The sequence below is a fragment of the Actinia tenebrosa genome, unplaced genomic scaffold, assembly GCF_029948245.1.
Source record: "Actinia tenebrosa isolate PJP-AT-01 unplaced genomic scaffold, QUT_ActTen_1.0 PGA_scaffold1__47_contigs__length_23844297, whole genome shotgun sequence".
NCBI lineage: Eukaryota > Metazoa > Cnidaria > Anthozoa > Actiniaria > Actiniidae > Actinia > Actinia tenebrosa.
The window spans coordinates 16,729,489-16,748,163 of NW_028292578.1; the positions used below are offsets into that span (position 1 = coordinate 16,729,489).

The 18,675-nt window shown below is 39.4% G+C and overlaps 2 protein-coding genes across 2 annotated transcripts; one reads left to right on the forward strand and one right to left on the reverse strand.

The window, feature by feature from the left end:
• Positions 1-1,323: 1,323 nt before the first annotated feature.
• LOC116294602 (dorsal-ventral patterning tolloid-like protein 1) lies at positions 1,324-10,511 on the forward strand. Its single transcript, XM_089032283.1, has 13 exons — positions 1,324-1,428; positions 1,532-1,571; positions 3,672-3,909; positions 4,257-4,604; positions 4,726-5,073; positions 5,154-5,477; positions 5,983-6,333; positions 6,634-6,984; positions 7,280-7,365; positions 7,867-7,976; positions 8,319-8,475; positions 9,116-9,321; positions 10,132-10,511. The coding sequence occupies exons 3-13, from the start codon at positions 3,696-3,698 to the stop codon at positions 10,295-10,297; spliced, it is 2,661 nt and encodes an 886-aa protein (XP_088888409.1). The 5' UTR covers positions 1,324-1,428; positions 1,532-1,571; positions 3,672-3,695; the 3' UTR covers positions 10,298-10,511.
• Positions 10,096-18,675, reverse strand: LOC116294273 (uncharacterized). Its single transcript, XM_031701834.2, has 2 exons — positions 18,505-18,675; positions 10,096-16,205 (listed from the first exon to the last, which is right to left on the reverse strand). The coding sequence occupies exons 1-2, from the start codon at positions 18,551-18,553 to the stop codon at positions 11,755-11,757; spliced, it is 4,500 nt and encodes a 1,499-aa protein (XP_031557694.2). The 5' UTR covers positions 18,554-18,675; the 3' UTR covers positions 10,096-11,754.

Sequence of the window (18,675 nt, forward strand, 5' to 3'; positions counted from 1 at the left end):
TTTGAGCAACATTTCCTGACCGTTCTGTCATGTGTTTATGACGACGACAAAGGCTGTGGTGCCTGCTATACATTAGACTATCATTTCACGAGCTAAGATCGCAGTTACTCTACCGTATCCGTAAAATTGAGCGAGAGGTTTTTCGTATGAGTGGGAAACATACAGTACTGACATGCCGTAACACTGAAATGGCTTCCTATTGTCTATTATTATTCAACCAATCACATCGCATAACTACGCCTACGGTAAGGTACAGTTCGGCTACAGCACGGCTACGAGTTTTCGGTATCTTTTCCAACTCATACGAAAACCGCTCTTACTAAAAGACTCATTTACGAGTTTCTTTCAATGACGACTAACTCATGCATTTATTCTTAAAGTTCATGTTCAAGTTAGGAATAAGTTGTTTCGTTGACCTCCGTTCATTTCAACGGTAAACGATAAACGAACGTAGAAATTTGAGAAGACAAGAAGATTTTAGCGGTCAACGCGAATCACCATGGCAACGACGCGTTTACAAATAATTTTTGAGCCGGGATTCAAAGCAATTATTAGTCTTGGTTCATGTCTAATTGTAAACCTCCGAACTGGAGTCTGTAACAGCATTTTGCTAAAATAAGCTAGCTACGAAATATAAATTACAAAAACTATGGCAAAATCAAGTTTTTATTCATGAAATTAAAAAGAATAATGAAATAAAGTGTCATCTAGTTTGCGTACAGCAAAAATAGATTGGAAATGTATTTTTCGTGTTTCTCCTATATTCCTTACGTATCAAAATAATTATGCAAATTACCGTAATAAAAATTATTTTTTTATTTTCGATGATTCAGATTCAATGAAATAAAATAAATTTAAAATAATTGTTTTGTACTGTTATTAACTTTTTTGCTGAATAGTTTTTATCGCGATTCTTGTCTTTCATGTTTCATATTTTACTTTCTTTCGCTTTTACATTTTTTCTTTATTTTTTATCTGTTTCTTTATTCTTTTTCTCTGCATTTTTATCGTATAGTTTGCGCGCTCGCTTCTGTCCAAAACAAGTTTATTTCAGTTTATTTCCCTTTCAATTTTTGTTTCATTTTCCTTTTCTATCTTAATCTCTTTAGCTTTTACATTTTTTCTTTATTTCTTCTCAGTTTCGTTAACCTTTTTCTCTGCATTCATCGTCTAGTTTGCGCGCTCGCTTCTGTCAAAACAAGTTTGGTATGCCACCTTCTATCTGTATACGTGCACAAGAAATATGTTTGCACATTCTGACGTCATTACTGTTCGATATAATGTTTACTTGCAGTCGTTATTATTGACAAACGGCACATTTATTGACGCTACTGCAAAGCAGCCATCGACAGCTTGGATCAAAATACAAAAGTCAAGCTGCCTGGTTTCATAATCAACTCGACCAACGCCGGATTTTGACACCTAAAAGTTAGTTAACAGAATTTGTGTCTAAAAGAGATGTAAAGTTGTCTAAAGTTAGACTAACTGTTCAACTAAATCCTGAATAAGTATTTTATTCCAACATTCAAAGGAAAGACAAGAGGCCGAGAGACTAAGAGAAGTGAATTAGAGTAAGTAGTGGTTTTTAAGCCTTCCTTCACCATTCCTCGCTATGTTAATTGCCAAAACCGCTTTAAAACTTTGTTTTATTGACTTTGTTTGAAGCTCTTTAATTTCCTTTTACAAAGAATTATCGAGACTTTGAGCCAGAAAGTTTAAGAGTTTAAAATGATTTGAAGAATAGGTGCATTCAAAGTCACTCAACTCAAAGTGTGTGATAATATCAATTCAAGAAACATTTTAAATGACCTCAGTGAAAACAAAAATCTATTGAGTTTGACGAACTCACTGGTCAAATGATGTGTAGTAATCGATACGAGGTGCGATCTGCGAAGAAAACTACAAAAACTAGAAAACTGAGTTGGTTAGAACCAGAGTTTTTCCTTGCTCTTATTCTCGCCATCGATTTATCCATGCAAACGATTGATGCCGGGCACATGGAGAAAGTTAAGGGAATGCCTTTGCCGGACTGCCTGATACACCGCCTTCACCGAGCTTAAGACTGATTTTTAGTGCCTTAATAATTAGATATATCAGCTCTTAAAGACGTAGTTAACACTGATCATAGAATCAACCGCAACGGAATCAACCCACGGAACTTAACGTGAAATATATACGACCTTCTTTGTATAAGAAAATTCTACAGGTCAATGAGTTGGCTTTCTTGCGCAAAGAAGGTCGTATTTTCACGTTAAGTTCCTTCTATCATTTATCCTGTGGATGCTAAATGAAGTGCTAAACGTGTTCGATCTTTCCCTGTGACCAAAGTCAACTAACTACTGTGGTATTGAATCTATTCTTTGTTTGTTTGACAACCTTTCAATGAAACAAACTTTTCATGTTAAGTAAAGTCGACGGACACATGGAAGGTTGATGTCTTTGTCAGTTCAAATCGATTATAAAAGCGTCCTGAGCTCTTCAAGCCTCGATAATCGTTAATATTATCCGTTAGATCATTGATAAAGTCCTAAGAAGATCATTGGTGTAATGACTCAAGATCCAACCGACTTCAAACGAGCCCGTTTTGCAAACATTAATATGAAATCAATTCCTCGGCTAATTAAACCTTCATATTTTATCAATACCTTGAACTACCGCCTCTGCTGGGCTGATAAAAGCCAGGGCAAGGCTAACTCACAGTGGAACCCTGAAACAACCTCTGGGCTGATAAAAGCCAGGGCACGGCTAACTCACAGATAGATCCCGGCATGAAACAATCTATGGGATGATAAAAGGCAGGGCACGGCTAATTCACAGACGGAACCCTGAAACAACCTCTGGGTGGAACCCTGAAACAACCTCTGGGCTGATAAAAGCCAGGGCAAGGCTAACTCACAGTTGGAACCCTGAAACAACCTCTGGGCTGATAAAAGCCAGGGCACGGCTAACTCACAGATAGATCCCGGCATGAAACAATCTATGGGATGATAAAAGGCAGGGCACGGCTAATTCACAGACGGAACCCTGAAACAACCTCTGGGTGGAACCCTGAAACAACCTCTGGGCTGATAAAAGCCAGGGCACGGCTAACTCACAGTTGGAACCCTGAAACAACTTCTGGGCTGATCTAAGTCAGGACAAGGCTAACTCACAGATAGATCCCTGAAACAATCTATGGGCTGATAAAAGGCAGGGCACGGCTTAATCACAGATAGATCCCTGAAACAATCTATGGGCTGATAAAAGCCAGGGCACGGCTAACTCACAGTTGGAACCCTGAAACAACCACTGGGCTGAACAAAGTCAGGGCACGGCTAAATCACAGATAGATCCCTGAAACAATCTATGGGCTGATAAAAGGCAGGGCACGGCTTAATCACAGATAGATCCCTGAAACAACCTCTGGGCTGATAGAAGTCATGGCACGGCTAATTCACAGATGGAACCCTGAAACAACCTCTGGGTTGATAGAAGTCATGGCACGGCTAACCCCCAGAACAAATCGTGTTAGGTTTTGCGGACGAAGGCCGGAAAACAAGAACTTGGGGGAAAATCGAATCAAGGCGGTAGAGGCCTGACATCTCTTTTCATCATTTTTATCCACGGTTTTCCACTTACATTTAAGCTAATTTTGTATGTCTTATTCTTTTATTGCTGATTAAAATCTGAAGCCCGCAAAACAAGAGTAAAAGTTGATGGCAACATTCAAGATATCACGAACTAGTCAGGAACTATTATCCCTCCTATGGCTGGTAGTACAAGTAACAACTACCCCTACCCCACCCCTGATTATGGCGGACCAGATCACGCTAACGAAATCGTTGATGAAGAATACCGCTTGGTTAAATCCCACGGCATCGTTTTACGCTCCTGATGTTTCCTCAAGTGTGCACGTGGTTACCAAAACAGGTAAGGTCGAGAAGAGTTTGATTTGCTTACTGAGGTTGAAGCATTGTTATAGGAACGAAGACTTGGATTGCATGGCTTTTTTGCAGCTAGGCCTAAGGGTCCTTTTTTGGCCTTTTTCCAGGGTTTTTTTGATGTTTCGTTAAAACAATTTTCTCTCCTTCCTTTCCTTAACGGTCTCTTCCGCGGTGCTCTTCTCTGCCTTTTTTCCATTCTTCAACTTTCACTCTCACCAACAACTAACATAATTTTCGCTCTTGCCTTTCCTTCTCTTCTCCACTTTCCTGTTCCTTCTCTTCTCTTCATTATTTTCACTGAAAGCTTCTCCTGTTTACTCCATTTTCAAACAGGTTGTGGCGGCAACATAACTTCACCAGCAGGAGAACTAACACATTCCAGTTATCCACTCGACATCCAGGGTACAGTGCGATGTACTTGGAAAATCTCCCTCGAACAAGGAACACAAGTATCACTATTATTCAACTTCCTTTCACTCGATGCTAGTCTTGGTTGTACGAAGGATTCCTTAGAGATCTGGGATGGCGAGGGAAGCTCAAAGACTTCGTTGAAAAGATATTGTGGTAGTCTTGAAAAACCCGAGAGGTTGGTGTCGAAGACGAACCAAGTTGACGTTGTGTTGCAATCAAATTCGTCGTCGTCTGGTAGAGGTTTTCTTGTCACTTATATGAATTTCACAGGTATAGTAGGTCCATATATCACCACACCACTTGGTTTGCAAACATGGATGGTTTAAAAAAGCCAGTGTCTCTTCCATTACAAAACATTGCAATTTTTGCAACAATTTGCTACCTTTTTTAGGCTGCAGTCAAAATGTCACAAGCCTCACTGGTTTGATACAGACACCCCACTACCCTGAAGATTATCCAAATAACATCCAATGCACATACTCCATAAGGGTACCAACTGACTATCAAATAGCGCTTTCGCTGGAATTCCTCGATCTGGCATATTCGGCTGGCTGCGGCCAAGATGTCCTTGAGATTTGGGACGAAGAGGACGAATCCTCTGTCCCTATTGGTCGGTACTGCGGATATCTGTTTGGCCAATGGGTGCGCTCCAAAGGCAGTGATTTGACACTAAAGTTCAAGTCTGATACTTCGAAAACTCGTCGTGGGTTTCAGCTTAAATACTACGCAATCAAATCAGGTACATACCTGCTAATTTTCAAATGCTATTAGCCAGAGCGGAATTCAATTATTACGGATATTTCTTTGTTGTATCTACAGTTTGTAATTCTACCCACAATGCAACACAAGGGTCAATCGCTTCACCTGAACAAGCAAACTCCACTTGCTATTGGACAATCAACAGCCAACCAGGACACGTGATATCCCTGCGCTTTGTTCGGTTTTTCCTCAAGTATTCAGAAGGGTGCACACTTGATTACCTCGTGATCAGAGAAGGAGAGTACGTGATTGCTCGATATTGTGGCTATCAAAAAGGGGAATTTCTCTACTCGAAGACCAATTCCATCACCTTGGAATATGTGGCTAAAAGTGTCGCCGATGAAGTCGGGTTTCAAATTCAGTACGAAGCTCTTGTCCCTCCAGGTCAGTATGGATCATGAATATATTTTATCAGAAGCATAGAATTTGTTGTGATGCAAATAGACGCCTTTACATTGAGCACATTACTTTAACACTACAAAATTCTTCTGATTAACCTTCTTATTTAAGGTTTCATCTTCTATAATATCATGTACAGTTCTCAATTAACGAAGATAATTGATACTCATTGGGGTGAGAATTAATCAGAGATGGGAAAACATCCCATAGAAAATAAAAGGAGTTCACTCGGTTGGCACTTACAGAATGGGACACCACTTTTGAGAATCCTGCAAAGTTTCCTTCCCAGTCTCTTACTCCCTCTCTCTCCTTCCCTTAGTAAGGATCATAGCTACAAAATCACTCAAAAACATTCTATTTAGGCACAAGGCGTTCCAACAATAGCTTCACTCATGACTTTATCCTTCGGAGACTACCAAGTTACTATACTTACTATACTCACACTATACTATAATCTATGTTTCAAGCTTGAACAATTTTTTCATTGCAGACTGCGGTGGGTATTTGAATAGTTCAAGAGGCTCTTTCCAGTCTCCTCTCTTCCCAGACAACTATCCAGGGAACGTGGGATGCGCATGGCAAATAGAGCAGTTACCTGGTCAAGTGATCGATCTCGTGTTGGACGACTTTGACCTCGAGTTCTCGATCAATTGCACGAAAGACTATCTCGAGGTGTTTGACGGTCCAGACAATGTTTCTGTATCCCTTGGGAGGTACTGTGGGGCTAAAAGACCCGATAGTCACGTGACGTCTTCTGGTAACATGGTATTCGTGGTGTTCGTAGCTGATGGTAGTAGATCAAGTAAAGGGTTTACTGTCAGCTATACAGGCATCAAATCAGGTGGGTATGTTTAGATGACATTAGGCCTGATTGACAGAACAACTGACAATAAACTGATCCACCACCCCGAACGACCGACTGACGAGTTGACTGACCGACTGACTGACTGAACGACCTACCGACTAACTGTCGACTGAATGCAAAGCTAACTCATCGACCGTTTGACTGAACGACTGACCGAACGACCGACCGATCGACTTAGTGACTGACAAGTCGACGGACTGTCCAACCAATAGTCAAAATGACTCACTCACTCACTCACTTCCATCGTCATTAAAACGGTTTCTCTTCGATTTCCAGATTGTCCACAAAACCTTACAAACACCACTGGAAAGTTCGAGTCTCCGAACTATCCCGATTTTTACCCGAAAAACTACGACTGTTACTGGCAGATCTCGTATGCTCTCGGCTATCAGATCTACCTTACGTTCAAATACTTTGACCTAGAGTATACACCAAATTGTATGGGAGATTACGTTGAGATCCAAGACGGTACTTTTGAGAACGCCACCTCGAGGGGAAAGTTCTGTGGGTACCTGGTTAAGAGGTATCCTCTGGTATCGATCAAGAATAATTTACTTATCAAGTTTCATACAGACGATGAGCGTGCGAGCAGAGGTTTTGCGTTCACGTACGAAGTTGATGGTACAGGTAACTGAATGACCACATAACAGAGGCAGAGGGGAGGGGAGGGGGCGGGTGGCAGGTGAAAATTTGAAATGTCCAGAATAATTCTTAACACCCCCCTTAAAGTCAAGCAAAAAATACGATCCCCCCCTAAACAAGGCTTGTAGCTTCTTCCAAAAATTGTCCATCCCCCTATTTTTCTGATAAAACATTGTCCATTCCCCCCTTGTTCCTACCTAAAGTTTCCCGATCCTCTCTCAATTTCACCTGCCCCCACCCCCCTCTATTGTCATTAATTGACTTTCATTGTCTCTTCTAGACTACCCACCCCCACCGCGCACCCCAACGTCAAATGAAATCAAACAAGCCGTCGAAATGGTGTTTTACAACCTGACCACCTCCGAGGTGAGAAAATCTAAACGAAAGGACGACAATGCGACTGTATATGATAAACGTTAACAAGGGCCTTCTGCCAAATACCAAATACTGAAAAAATACTCATCAGTCAATAGGGTAGGGTAGAATAGATTAGAGTCGGGTACAGGGCAGAGTACGGCAGATCAGTATAGGTAGGGAAGGGCACGTAGTGTAGGTAGGGCAGGGTAGTGTAGATTTGGGTAAGTTAGAATAAGGGAGGGTAGGGTAGGCACTACGGGAAGGGCAGGGTAGGTTAGTGTAGGTCAGAATAAGGTAGGGCAAGGTAGTGTAGAATATGGTAGGATAAAATAAAGCAAGGAAAGACGGGCAGGGCAGGGCAAGGCATGGTAGGTTAGGGTAGGGCAGGGTAAGGTAGGGCAAGGTAGTATAGAATAAAATAAAATAAAGCAAGGAAGGTAGGTAGGGTAGGGCAGGGCAGAGTAACGATGATGCTTGCATGTAAAAAGTGTTATTATTTTGTGTTCGTAGTGGATAACAAACATGGATGTTGCGTTCAAGAAACTGATAGCAAATGCCACCATCCTATACTGCAGTGACAATATGGCCGAATGTAATCTCGTCAGTGAAAGAAAAAGACGGTATTTTTATGTTTGTGAAAGCTGTTTGTGAGTGCAAGTAGGATCTGAGATCGAGACTGCTGCTCTAAGGCTAGGGATTGGCAGAATAATCATTCTTTTTTAAGCTCTTTTAAATTTTACAAACCAAATACTGTACAGAGGAAAAGAAAAACCAACAAACGATTGAATACAGCCCGAGGAAAGAATAACTACAAACCCAGTCGATCAAAATTAATAAATAAAGAATAATAATTGATTAAACTCCCAACGGTCTGACACAGTAAATGTTTAGCAAGTATACATGTGAAGGTTGCAAAAACGTAAAAGCCCTCTAAAAAGGACATTTCACGTATATATTTTTAGGAGATCAATAGAAAACATGTTCAAAGAAGAGCATATTCACCTCGTTCCTGGCTTTCCATCTTCTGGTGGAGATTTCACTCTTGTTGTCGTCTTCTATACTTTGTACCCGCTGGGAATAAATGTAGACCGAACATGGAACTCTAGTGCTGTCCCTCAGGTGAGGATATCACAGTAACTTTTAGATATAGCTAGTTTACTTGTAGTCCAACTATTGTCGAGTCCCTCCCCGCTTTGCTTTGTGAGTGAGCTGATAAATCTCATTACAATGCGTGTTTATGTTGAATCACTCATCCGTGTTCCATGTTGAAAATGAGAAAATGACGCGGATGAAATTACTTTTGTTCAATAATTTTTGTTACACATTCCAAGTAAAGAATGCGGAGAACATGGCGACCAGTTCGTTTAACGTTGCACTGATTATCCTCGTGTTCACGTGGGTGGAAACATGAAAGCGTTTTCATGCGTATGGAATGCTTGTCAGTCCAGAACTACAATACTGAGTTATCTAAATTGGTCACCATATTTCGATTTGATTCATCTTTTTTCGATTAAAAAAATTGTGTAATTTATTGGTACGATAAAGTGCTGTTGTTTAATATACTGTTTGTCGTGTGTTGCAGTTTTCTTTGTTTATTGTTCAACTGTTGTTGTGGTCTTTGTTGTTTATTGTCGTTGTTTGTTCGGAGTCGTTGTTTGCTTGTTTGTTTATTGATATTGTTGTGTATAAAGCGTTTTCACTCACTGTTATATGTGTGCCTAAACAAATTTCTTTACTCCTATTCACTTCAATATTCCAGAATGCTCTTGTGAACGCAGTCAGGTCCTCTCAAGACCACATCAGCTCAACATTTGGTGCGTCAATCAAGTCCATTAAACCTTACAACCAAACTTCAACCTCTTCTCCTCCAGCCGTAAAAGGAAAGAACAATCTTATTATTGGTTTGTCTGTTGGCTGCACATTTGTGCTCTTGTTTGTAATCATCGTCATCTCATGCTTCTTTTGGTACGTAAGGTCTAACTGTGGCTAACACTTTTTAGTATTGTTTGGCTTCATTAACTTTTCCCAAATAAAATTGTTGTTCGCGTGGCGATCAACTCCATAATCATATTTAGTAAGCTTACCTTATTTGGAAGTGAACATAGATTTCTTTTTGGTGGTTTTTCCGCCATTCAAAGCTTTAAAATATCGTAAATATTGATAAAAACTTCAGATATTATAGTGAAGAAACACTCGAAATTGTCAAGCATGTTGAATTTGGCTTAGAGATCTGGCCTTTGACAAAGGAAGCCCAAGATGTTAAAATCCAAAAGGAACCTGCACGAACGATCGACAATCATTTCAACAATATAGGTTTGATATACCTTGTCTCCTCTAGTGTGGAAGATTACGTTTATTCGCTGAATCACAAGTTTTTAGTAGCATTCTTGCTGGTTGTACAGTGTTTGACTACCATTTGGAGCAGATCTGATGAGATTGATGAAGACTTCTCTCAGCTAATTTATACACAGCAATTATTATTTTTCTTTCACATGAAAGTTCACAAATACAATAATAAACGTTTGAAGTTTATCGAGGCAAAGCTAAAAATCACTATACTTGATTGCCCTCACATTTACCACGTTTCTCTTATATTAAATCGACAAAACAACGAGGTAAAACTTTGACTTTTTTTGTAGCGAGAATGTAGGGAAAAGGGTGAAGGATGCGTGAACCGACGAACAGTACTATGAACTTCCACTACTCTTAACCAATCAAAAAACTGACATTCTGAAAATGTGTGGTCAAAATATAATATTTATTTTATTCAATTAGGCGCAAGAAGAATCATGGGAAATTCATCGTAAAACGCTGCGTAACGCCAATCGAGTTCGTTGACGAAAAAGACGAAATAGAGCTTAAGAAATCCAAAAATCCTACGCCAGCCAGACGAAGAGCTTCTACACTAAAAGTCGTAGACTTGGATGGGAATATTAACTAACAATTGCAACATCAATAGACCTCTTTACTTTCGTATGTTAATTGCCCATTTTAGATCACATGAAATTCCCTTGAGAATTGTTCTTTTATGACAAACATATTTAAAAAATTACTTTAAAGAATCCGACTACCAAGAGTGGCATCACGTGGACTGAAATGTGTAACAAACAACGTAGATAAAGAGTTTTATTACATTAAACCACGAAGAGCGAAAATAGTTATTAGTATATCTTGTAACCATATTTGACACAGTATATAGAGATTATCACGTTAAGAACTTGATATCGTTTTTATTCACGAGTTTTTCTCTATCATATCGCGAACGAGCGATATGATACGGAAAAACGAGTGAATAAAAACGATATCCAGTTCTTAATATGTAATAATTTGTTTATTACACATTTAAGGTCGATAAAATGAAAAACATTCCAGTTCCCAGTTTACCGTGAAGTGATATCGTATCACTTCACTGATATGGTTTTTATTCACGGCTTTATTACACGGATATCGACCCTAAATGTGTAATAAAGTAATATATTTAACCCGTGAAATAATGTATTTGTGAATATATCTAATACTATAGTCAAATAGAGTGGTTTTTATAAACCCGTGAAGTACACTTTAGCGGCTTATTCAGTAATATTACTCTAATTCTTTTATTTTCTATTGTGTTTAACCGACTTTTTAAAACCTCATTAATAATTCATGAAGGAACCACTATAGAAATCATGACCGTGAAGGAGGTTTTATATCTGATATAGATTCGTCTTCATTTGCATAAACTTTAACTTGGATTTTCTCTTTCAAACTTGGTTCATTTCGTAAAGAATTCGGTACAATATGAGAACTTACATCATGAGTTTTTTAAGCCGTTCAATAAACTCGCAGATCGTGTTTTATCGGGTATAAAACCACTCGGGTACGCCTCGTGTTTTATACCCGATAAAACACTCCTGTTCGTTTACATATAGTGAGTAGCTAACACAATAAAATATACAGAAAAAGACAAAGTTTAAATACTTAGATTGGTGGGGATATAAGTGCCTTCATTGCTATAATTTTTTTGCAAGTATCTAGCCCAAAAAATTACGAAGTATAAAAAAAAGACGAAGTTATGTGTTTTTTTCATGGTTAAATGATGCTGCCTATAAATATGAGAGTATGTGGAACGCGTGGCACTAATGAAATAGTTGAAGATATAGAAATATAGGTAAGTATGTACTGCTTGGGAACGAGGTTATTCCGGGCGAAAGCCCTTGAAATCAAATTCGGAAACATTTGATTTCCGACCTCGCTGGGATTCGAACCCAAGACCTTCGGAATCGTACTACCGATGCTCTACCAGCTGAGCTAGGGGTCAGACTGAGAACAGGCCTCTTATCTGTCTATAAATACTATTCTACAAGGCAAATATCTTATTGTTTATCATATATACTTGCTCACTTGCTCTTGAACGTTCTATCTGATACAATCTTTTTCTTGCACTTCACTTCCTGTGCTGTAAGAGAGGCTTTCTTGCTCGCCAGCATAAGCTAATAATGGTCGACGGTTATCATTGTCGCTGTTTATGGCCAATGCTCGCACTTTGCCTCTTGATCTGAGCACGAAGAATCGTAACACGATCACAAATACCCGAGTGATTTGGGAGAGCAGGGTTAACAGAATTAGTAATACAAAAATGAGTGGTAGAGCTCCCAGTAATGCTACTTCAAATAGCTGTAGACCTTTTATCTGTGCTTCAATTGGACCAGTTGGTGTCACGCCAACAGTATGAAGTACAGATTTACAAAGATTTATAATCGCCAAGGCAACGTGCATGGATAACATGATGACGCCAAAAAGGTGTGCTTTTTGATCTTTGTACGGTCTGACTACAATATTATGGACAAGAATGACGATGCAAACAGCTGTCATAAGGAGCATTTGCAGCATTGGGGTTGATATGAATGAATACAGGCACAGAAAAACCAAACGGCGACCAATAAGAATGCTTTCCCAGTAAGAGGCTCCTCTTGATTGGCTGTCTGGAGGTCTGAACGGTCCTTGTAGAACCCCAAGTAGAGCTTTACGTTTTTCTTCGCCCTGGGGGCTTTGATGAGGAGTTCGTCTGTCATCATCACTGTCACTTCTAAAACAGCGCCTCAACATCCAGTATATCAAGAAAGGTAAAGGCACAAAACAAGCTGCAACAAACTGCAATGCGCTTATCTTTTGGCGTTCCAGCTTTGATGTTCCCACCAATAAAACTAGAAGAAATGGAATCACAAATACGATGTTGTAAGCGATCAGGACGTACTGCCACCATTGGACCCAGCACGTAATGTTACCATCAAGCACCAGCCGCCATTCTTCACGACCGTGGAGAGCCAAAGGAACACAGTTTAACAGCATTAACGACGTGTGTGCAAGTCGTTCATAGCCTAAAAGTAGAACCTCAATGATGGCTGCAAGGTAAGGAGCAAAGTGTGGCCTGGGTTTTCTTCTGAACGACCACAGAAGCCAGTGGAGAAAATATAACACGACAAGAAACACCATGACAGCAAAGACTTGTAAAGAACGGAAAAGCTCCTTGGTGACGGCTGTCAACCCTGGAAACGGGCACCCGAACGAGGAATCAGCCACTTCCACCTTGAAGTTATAAATTGAGATTACTGATGAAACAAAGATGTACTTGTGGAGAATTTCAGTGGAGGATTCCAACATAAGAAGATCAGCAACTTGGTAGAAATAGAAAATGATTTTAGAATAGCCGTGTCCGCCATGACCATGTGTGGTTCCTTCCTGTTCGTGCGTTATGTATTGCATCGATGGCTTCAGGTGTTTGAACCACAAAAGATTATTTCTTAGGTAAAAAACAATTGGGGGTTTACACAGTAGGTAGCCCGCCATAATGACCGAAAACAGACCAGCTACTACCCAGAACCAACCATCTTTACACTTATCTTCAGGACGGCACTTTTGATTGAACAGGCTTTCGGTGTAACCTTCCTTACACGCCCCACACATCAATCCAGTTCGATTACCAGAACATCTATTATAAACTGAAGCGTTGGTCTTTGATTTAGGCACACGGCAATAGTATTCAGGACATCTAGTAAAGTTCAGCTGAGGAGGATAATTTGCTGTGGTGCTGTAGCCCCAAAAGTTTGGCCGACTTTGAATGTTCCAGGTACAATCGGCTCCGAATGGACAAAATTCAAGGCAGGTAATTGGTTTTAAAGTTTTCTTCTGGTAGGATCCCCTCTCAAGACTGTATTTTCCCACCCCGCACATTTTGCAGATAAACTTACGCTGAGTAATGTTTATGCAGCCACTGTTTGAGTCCTGGTGTATGAGATGAGAGCCATCTACAAGATCCATGTAGCTTCCAACCGGACAAAGTAGTTTTGTGCTCGTGTCAATGTGCACGTAGCCTTCAGTCTGAATGGTAAAATGTGGGATACTCCTCGCTGAAGTGTCATTGGAAACAAAATTAGAGTTTATTAGCAGCAGTGGACCACGGGCTCCTGCAAATACAAACAACATCGAGGAAGTATCATTTTTGGCAATTCTGGATGTCAAAAAACTGGGTTTTCCAATGGTTTGGATAAAATTGGTGTTTTGAAATTCTACGCTTGATGTGCCTTCCTGGATAAAGAGATGAGCTCCAGTTTTTGGTTTGAAACAATAATTGTTCTTAAACAGGCAATTTACGAGGAAGTGTTTGCCATTAGCGAAATATGTGATGAATGAAGGGCCTGTGTTGTTTTCAAAGAAGACATCCTCAAATACAAAAATGTTTCTGTAAATATACGATGGGAATTTAGAACATGATTTACTGGTACTGTTTGCGTAGTCCTCTGGTAGCTGAAAGAAAAACAGCGTCTCAGGGATAGAGAAATTCATATTGGCATTTCTGTGGAAGTTATTTTTGAACATAGATCGCCGGAAAGTAAATGTAATGTTACCATCATGAGATTCAGGGACAGTGACACTAAATAAGTGGACGATTTTACCATCATAGTCTTTCGAATTGGAAATAAAATACACACGGTCAAACAGGACAGTTCCAGTTATGCGTAAGTTTTTGAGTCTCTTGCTTCCAAACTGAAAAAATGCCGTATTACCTCTAATGTTCTCCAAGATCGTTACGTTACGTAGTTTAATATCGATGAAATTCGGTTGCACATATTTGATGTTAAAACTTTGGTAATTATTAGAAAAAGTTGAATTTTGCATCTGAAAAGATGCGTCTAAACCTGGAGGAGTATGCTTTAGCGCCTTGCATTTTCCGATGTAAAACTCGTAGCAGAGGCCTTTGCTGTAGCTACAGGTGATATTGATTAATTTGATGTCTTGGAAGTTGTCGACACTGATTACGGTACCACGATTACGGACGAACGCCGAGTGCAAGATAGTCAGTTGAGATCTTCTCACCTGGGTCGGTTTTTCTATAAAAATTCCAAGTGTTGGTTTGGTGGTATCACAAGCGTTTTGATAAAATATTGTCCTCAGGATCTGAACTTTGACTACGGAGCCCCTGTTTGTTGTCGGACTGTGCTTAATGTTTACCGCTGCAGTTTTTTTATTTTTGTTTCGGAAGAAGGTGGAGTTGTGTATGTTCACGGAAGTCACCATTGTTGCTCTTAAGCATAGAGGACCATGATTATTTCTTCCCTTTCCCCTCTTAATCTTGTTGTGACATCGATTGAATAGGACGCCATCAAGAGTCGCAAATACCTTGTCGACACCTCTTTTTTCGACGCTACCGATAGACACAGCACAGCCAGTAGTTTTGCCAGAACAGTAAAGAAAGCTGACATTGAATAAATTCAGTATGGCTGTCTTTTTGGATCCACCGTCAATCTGTAGTACGCCTCCGATGGAACCAGAATTTCTAGAAAAGTCACTATTTTTAATGACAACGGATGTGGAATACCCTACCGGGATGTAGATAACACCTCCTGGGCTATCAATTATGTGTCTATGGAAATCACAACTGTAAATTCGCACGTCACTATGGCAACTTCGTAGTCCCAGGAATCTCATATCGCTATTATAATCACTTGTTACTTGATTTAAGGTGATTTTAGCACTGCATGTGTAGACCACGACGAGGCTGTCCAATATCGGGTCACATTTAGTGCTCTTTCCATTTAATGGTTTCTTTGGATTTTCCTTTATCACAGTTTGCACCCTTTTTCGGATTCTCTGACCGTTGTCTTCGTGTTTCGTAATTTTTCCTCGATTGGTCGTTGTTGTTATGTTGTCCCATGTCGACAAGAACGACACATCTTTACAAAGGCAATTCTTGTGGTTTACAAACACCAACCCGCCCTTCGCGTCATCTCTCAAAGCAGTGTTCTCTTGGAAAAGGACATTCCTTAACTTTAGGATTAATCGACTGCATCCTATCTTGTGGTTGGAATCTGTTTGCATCAAGTCTATGCATCTATGGTTTCTTATGAACATGCTGTCCATGATATTCAGTGAATACAGTGGAAGACCTTGGGAGTTCCTGACATCAATAGCTGGTGACGATTCCAGGAATATGCAGTTTTGAATCGTCGCGTTTACGTTTTTCATATGCAGCACTGTGTTCTTGAGCTGCACACCAATCATACTAATGTTCATCCCAGTAGGGCCATCTGCCAAAAGAAAGATACCATTCAAGCAGTAAATATGAGCGGGCGCTGTATAGCTCTGAATCGATATATTCTTGTCAACCACGAGTTTTCCTGCAGATGATTCACATTTGTAGGGATCCACTTTAGCGTTTTCACCATCAACGAACAGCTTACCACCCCTTGGAAGCTTGTCGATACCGACTTGTAGAGACTTACATGGTAGTGATTTGGTACCACACGAATCATTGTTTGCTTGCCCTCGAGTTTTGGACACGTATACAAACTCGCCCAAGGGCTTTGTCCCTAAATAGTATTTGAAATAAAGAAAAGAAAAAAATCAGATTATTATCTAGTACCCAGCCTTTTTTAAAAGCTTTGAATTCAGAGCTGCAAATTAAATGATATTGCTAGACAATTGTTTTTTTTAAACTGAACCATGTATAACAGCTAATTTCTGAGAATACTCACGGTGAATGCGCATGCGCACACTTGACTAAAAGTTGCTTTGTGCGATTAAAAAGTCCGGACAATGCTCTTTTTAAATTACGAAAGCATTGACTCTTTGTTTCAAAGATAACAACTTTTTTTTGGAAACTCGAATTATTATGTATCTCGTAAAAATTCTTAACTGAAGTTCATTCCTTTCTTTCTATGGGAATGGAGCATGACCGCCATGTTGCTTGACATTAAAACCAAAACCAAATCATTGTGAAGCATAGCCTTAAATTTAGGTTAAATCGTATTTCCGAGTCCAATTTCTTACGAAAGCGGCTAGAATAAAGCGAAAAATATTCTCAATGATTTAATCTCCACACGAAAGAGGGGAAAATATGAGCCTCCCGTTTAGTTTTTGGACCCGGAAGTCGTTTTTCGACGAATGACGTCACAGTGAATAGCCCGTAGAGACTTCCTATCACGTGACTTCTTGTTCAAGTCCCGTGATGAGTTGTAAGCAACTTTATTCTCATGATAAGCCTCTGAAATTCGCTATTTTCTCACACCTTTCCCATAATGCATTGCTATTTTGGGCAATAACCACGGGAAAATTTAAAATCGCACATCTTACGCAGTAGATGATGTTAATGCATCTTAACTAGAGAAAATGAGCTAAGAGAAGGAATCCCGCGCCCCATCATGAGCACTCTTTGATGCTATTTTTAGAATCATTCATTTGAACCTTTGTTGTTATACACCCGCGCACTACGCTTTTTACTCATGTCAGCGAGCAAACAGCGTTAGAGCGCGCACATTATGCGCTTGCAGAAAAACGATGCCCAATGTGATTCTAAAATAGCATCAAACTGTGCCTATCATGGTTACGAGCATGAATACCAGAGATTCCTCCTCTTAGTTCATATTCTCTTGATCTTATGATTCTTAGAGATGCATAAGAAACGACTAGAAAATATAGAGTTAACTCTTCCTGAGTCACTGATACATTGATACGCTAAATTTATCAATGAAATAAAAAATATCAGTAGTGTTTATTAATCTAACATACATACTAAACCAAGAACTTAGTGAAAACATTCTTTGCTCTAGATGGGATTAGAACCTATTATGGTTTAAAATTTAGAAAAATTTAATATGCAAGATACTCAGAATTACATTGATAATCAGTCATTACTTAATAAATAATATCGACTGAAAAACGTTTGATTTTCTGAAGGCTTTTTGCTGGGTTAGGCAAAATTCCAAGAACCAACGCACCATATAGAATGTGAAAGAATGGCTGCTTTAAATAGTATTTTGTGCGAGTCAGTGTATGATATTTTTTTTCTTTTTTCCCTTTCTTTGTGTGGAATTACAATGGAATAATGACTAGGAATGGAGGTATATAATATATAAACTGTAAAACTGAATCGGTTTATCCTCTTAGGATACTGGAGACTATATATCTTATAGCTGAAAAACCTTGTTTTAAGGCGTTTAACTTATTGCGCACACACTCAGAAATTAAAATTAAGGTATTGATTGTATTACACTGTTTCATTAAGGATGGTGCCTACTAATTGCGAAACCTTTTTAATTTTTTTCAAATTGTGCCAGTCATTTACTGCCCAAGAAGCTATTGGAATCCGGATAAAAAAATGGGGGTACCCGTGCATCTAAGCTAGATGATGTTACGAAACAGCGTGACCAGCTCTGTTTTTGGCGTATTTCTACCAGCTCCTTCCTCTCCTCGTAGTTTTACAAACAGGGCTTATATTCAAGGTCTTTCAAAGACAAAAGCTCATTTTATGTAATTATTTTTGCAGTAAAAGCTGAATGAGATATTTATCTGTATGGAAATATTGAAAAAGTTATTTTATTATTCGCCGATCCGAGGCGATCGAAACTGCTTTTTCTAGAAAGTGAAAACATGATTTTTCGCCAAAAACGACTGAATTCTTGAAGATTACTTCTTGATCCATATTTTACTACATAAAAAATAGTTATTGCTGTTGTTCTTTGCCTTAAATGTGTCCCAAGCAGACGTTTTCTCGTGTACCTCCGATTTGCTCTTAAAACCCGCGGGAATCCCTCGATGTAGGTGCGCAGTAAGTGTGCGCGCTGACAATAATAGGCACCATGAAAAAATATTCAATATTGTATGATTTACCTTGAGCACAGCCAACCGCAATGCAAAATACGAAGAAAGTCAGCTTCATCTCTTATGCCTAAGCTCCTAGTACATCAGAGACTTACTAGTGTTTAAACCTTCGAGTAAGAATCTTATTACGAAAGTTCGATCGAAAATGAAATCGGGAAAAGATTGTTTCGAAACCGCATG

Bases quoted from the DNA above. Each gene is read 5' to 3' on its own strand.
- LOC116294602 (XM_089032283.1), top strand. From the start codon at position 3,696: ATGGCAACATTCAAGATATCACGAACTAGTCAGGAACTATTATCCCTC. The intron at 6,334-6,633 runs GTGGGTATGTTT...TTCGATTTCCAG, and splicing joins CTATACAGGCATCAAATCAG to ATTGTCCACAAAACCTTACA. The intron at 7,977-8,318 runs GTATTTTTATGT...ATATATTTTTAG, and splicing joins GTCAGTGAAAGAAAAAGACG to GAGATCAATAGAAAACATGT.
- LOC116294273 (XM_031701834.2), bottom strand. From the start codon at position 18,553: ATGAAGCTGACTTTCTTCGTATTTTGCATTGCGGTTGGCTGTGCTCAA. The intron at 16,206-18,504 runs GTAAATCATACA...AATACTATTTAG, and splicing joins TGCGGTTGGCTGTGCTCAAG to GGACAAAGCCCTTGGGCGAG.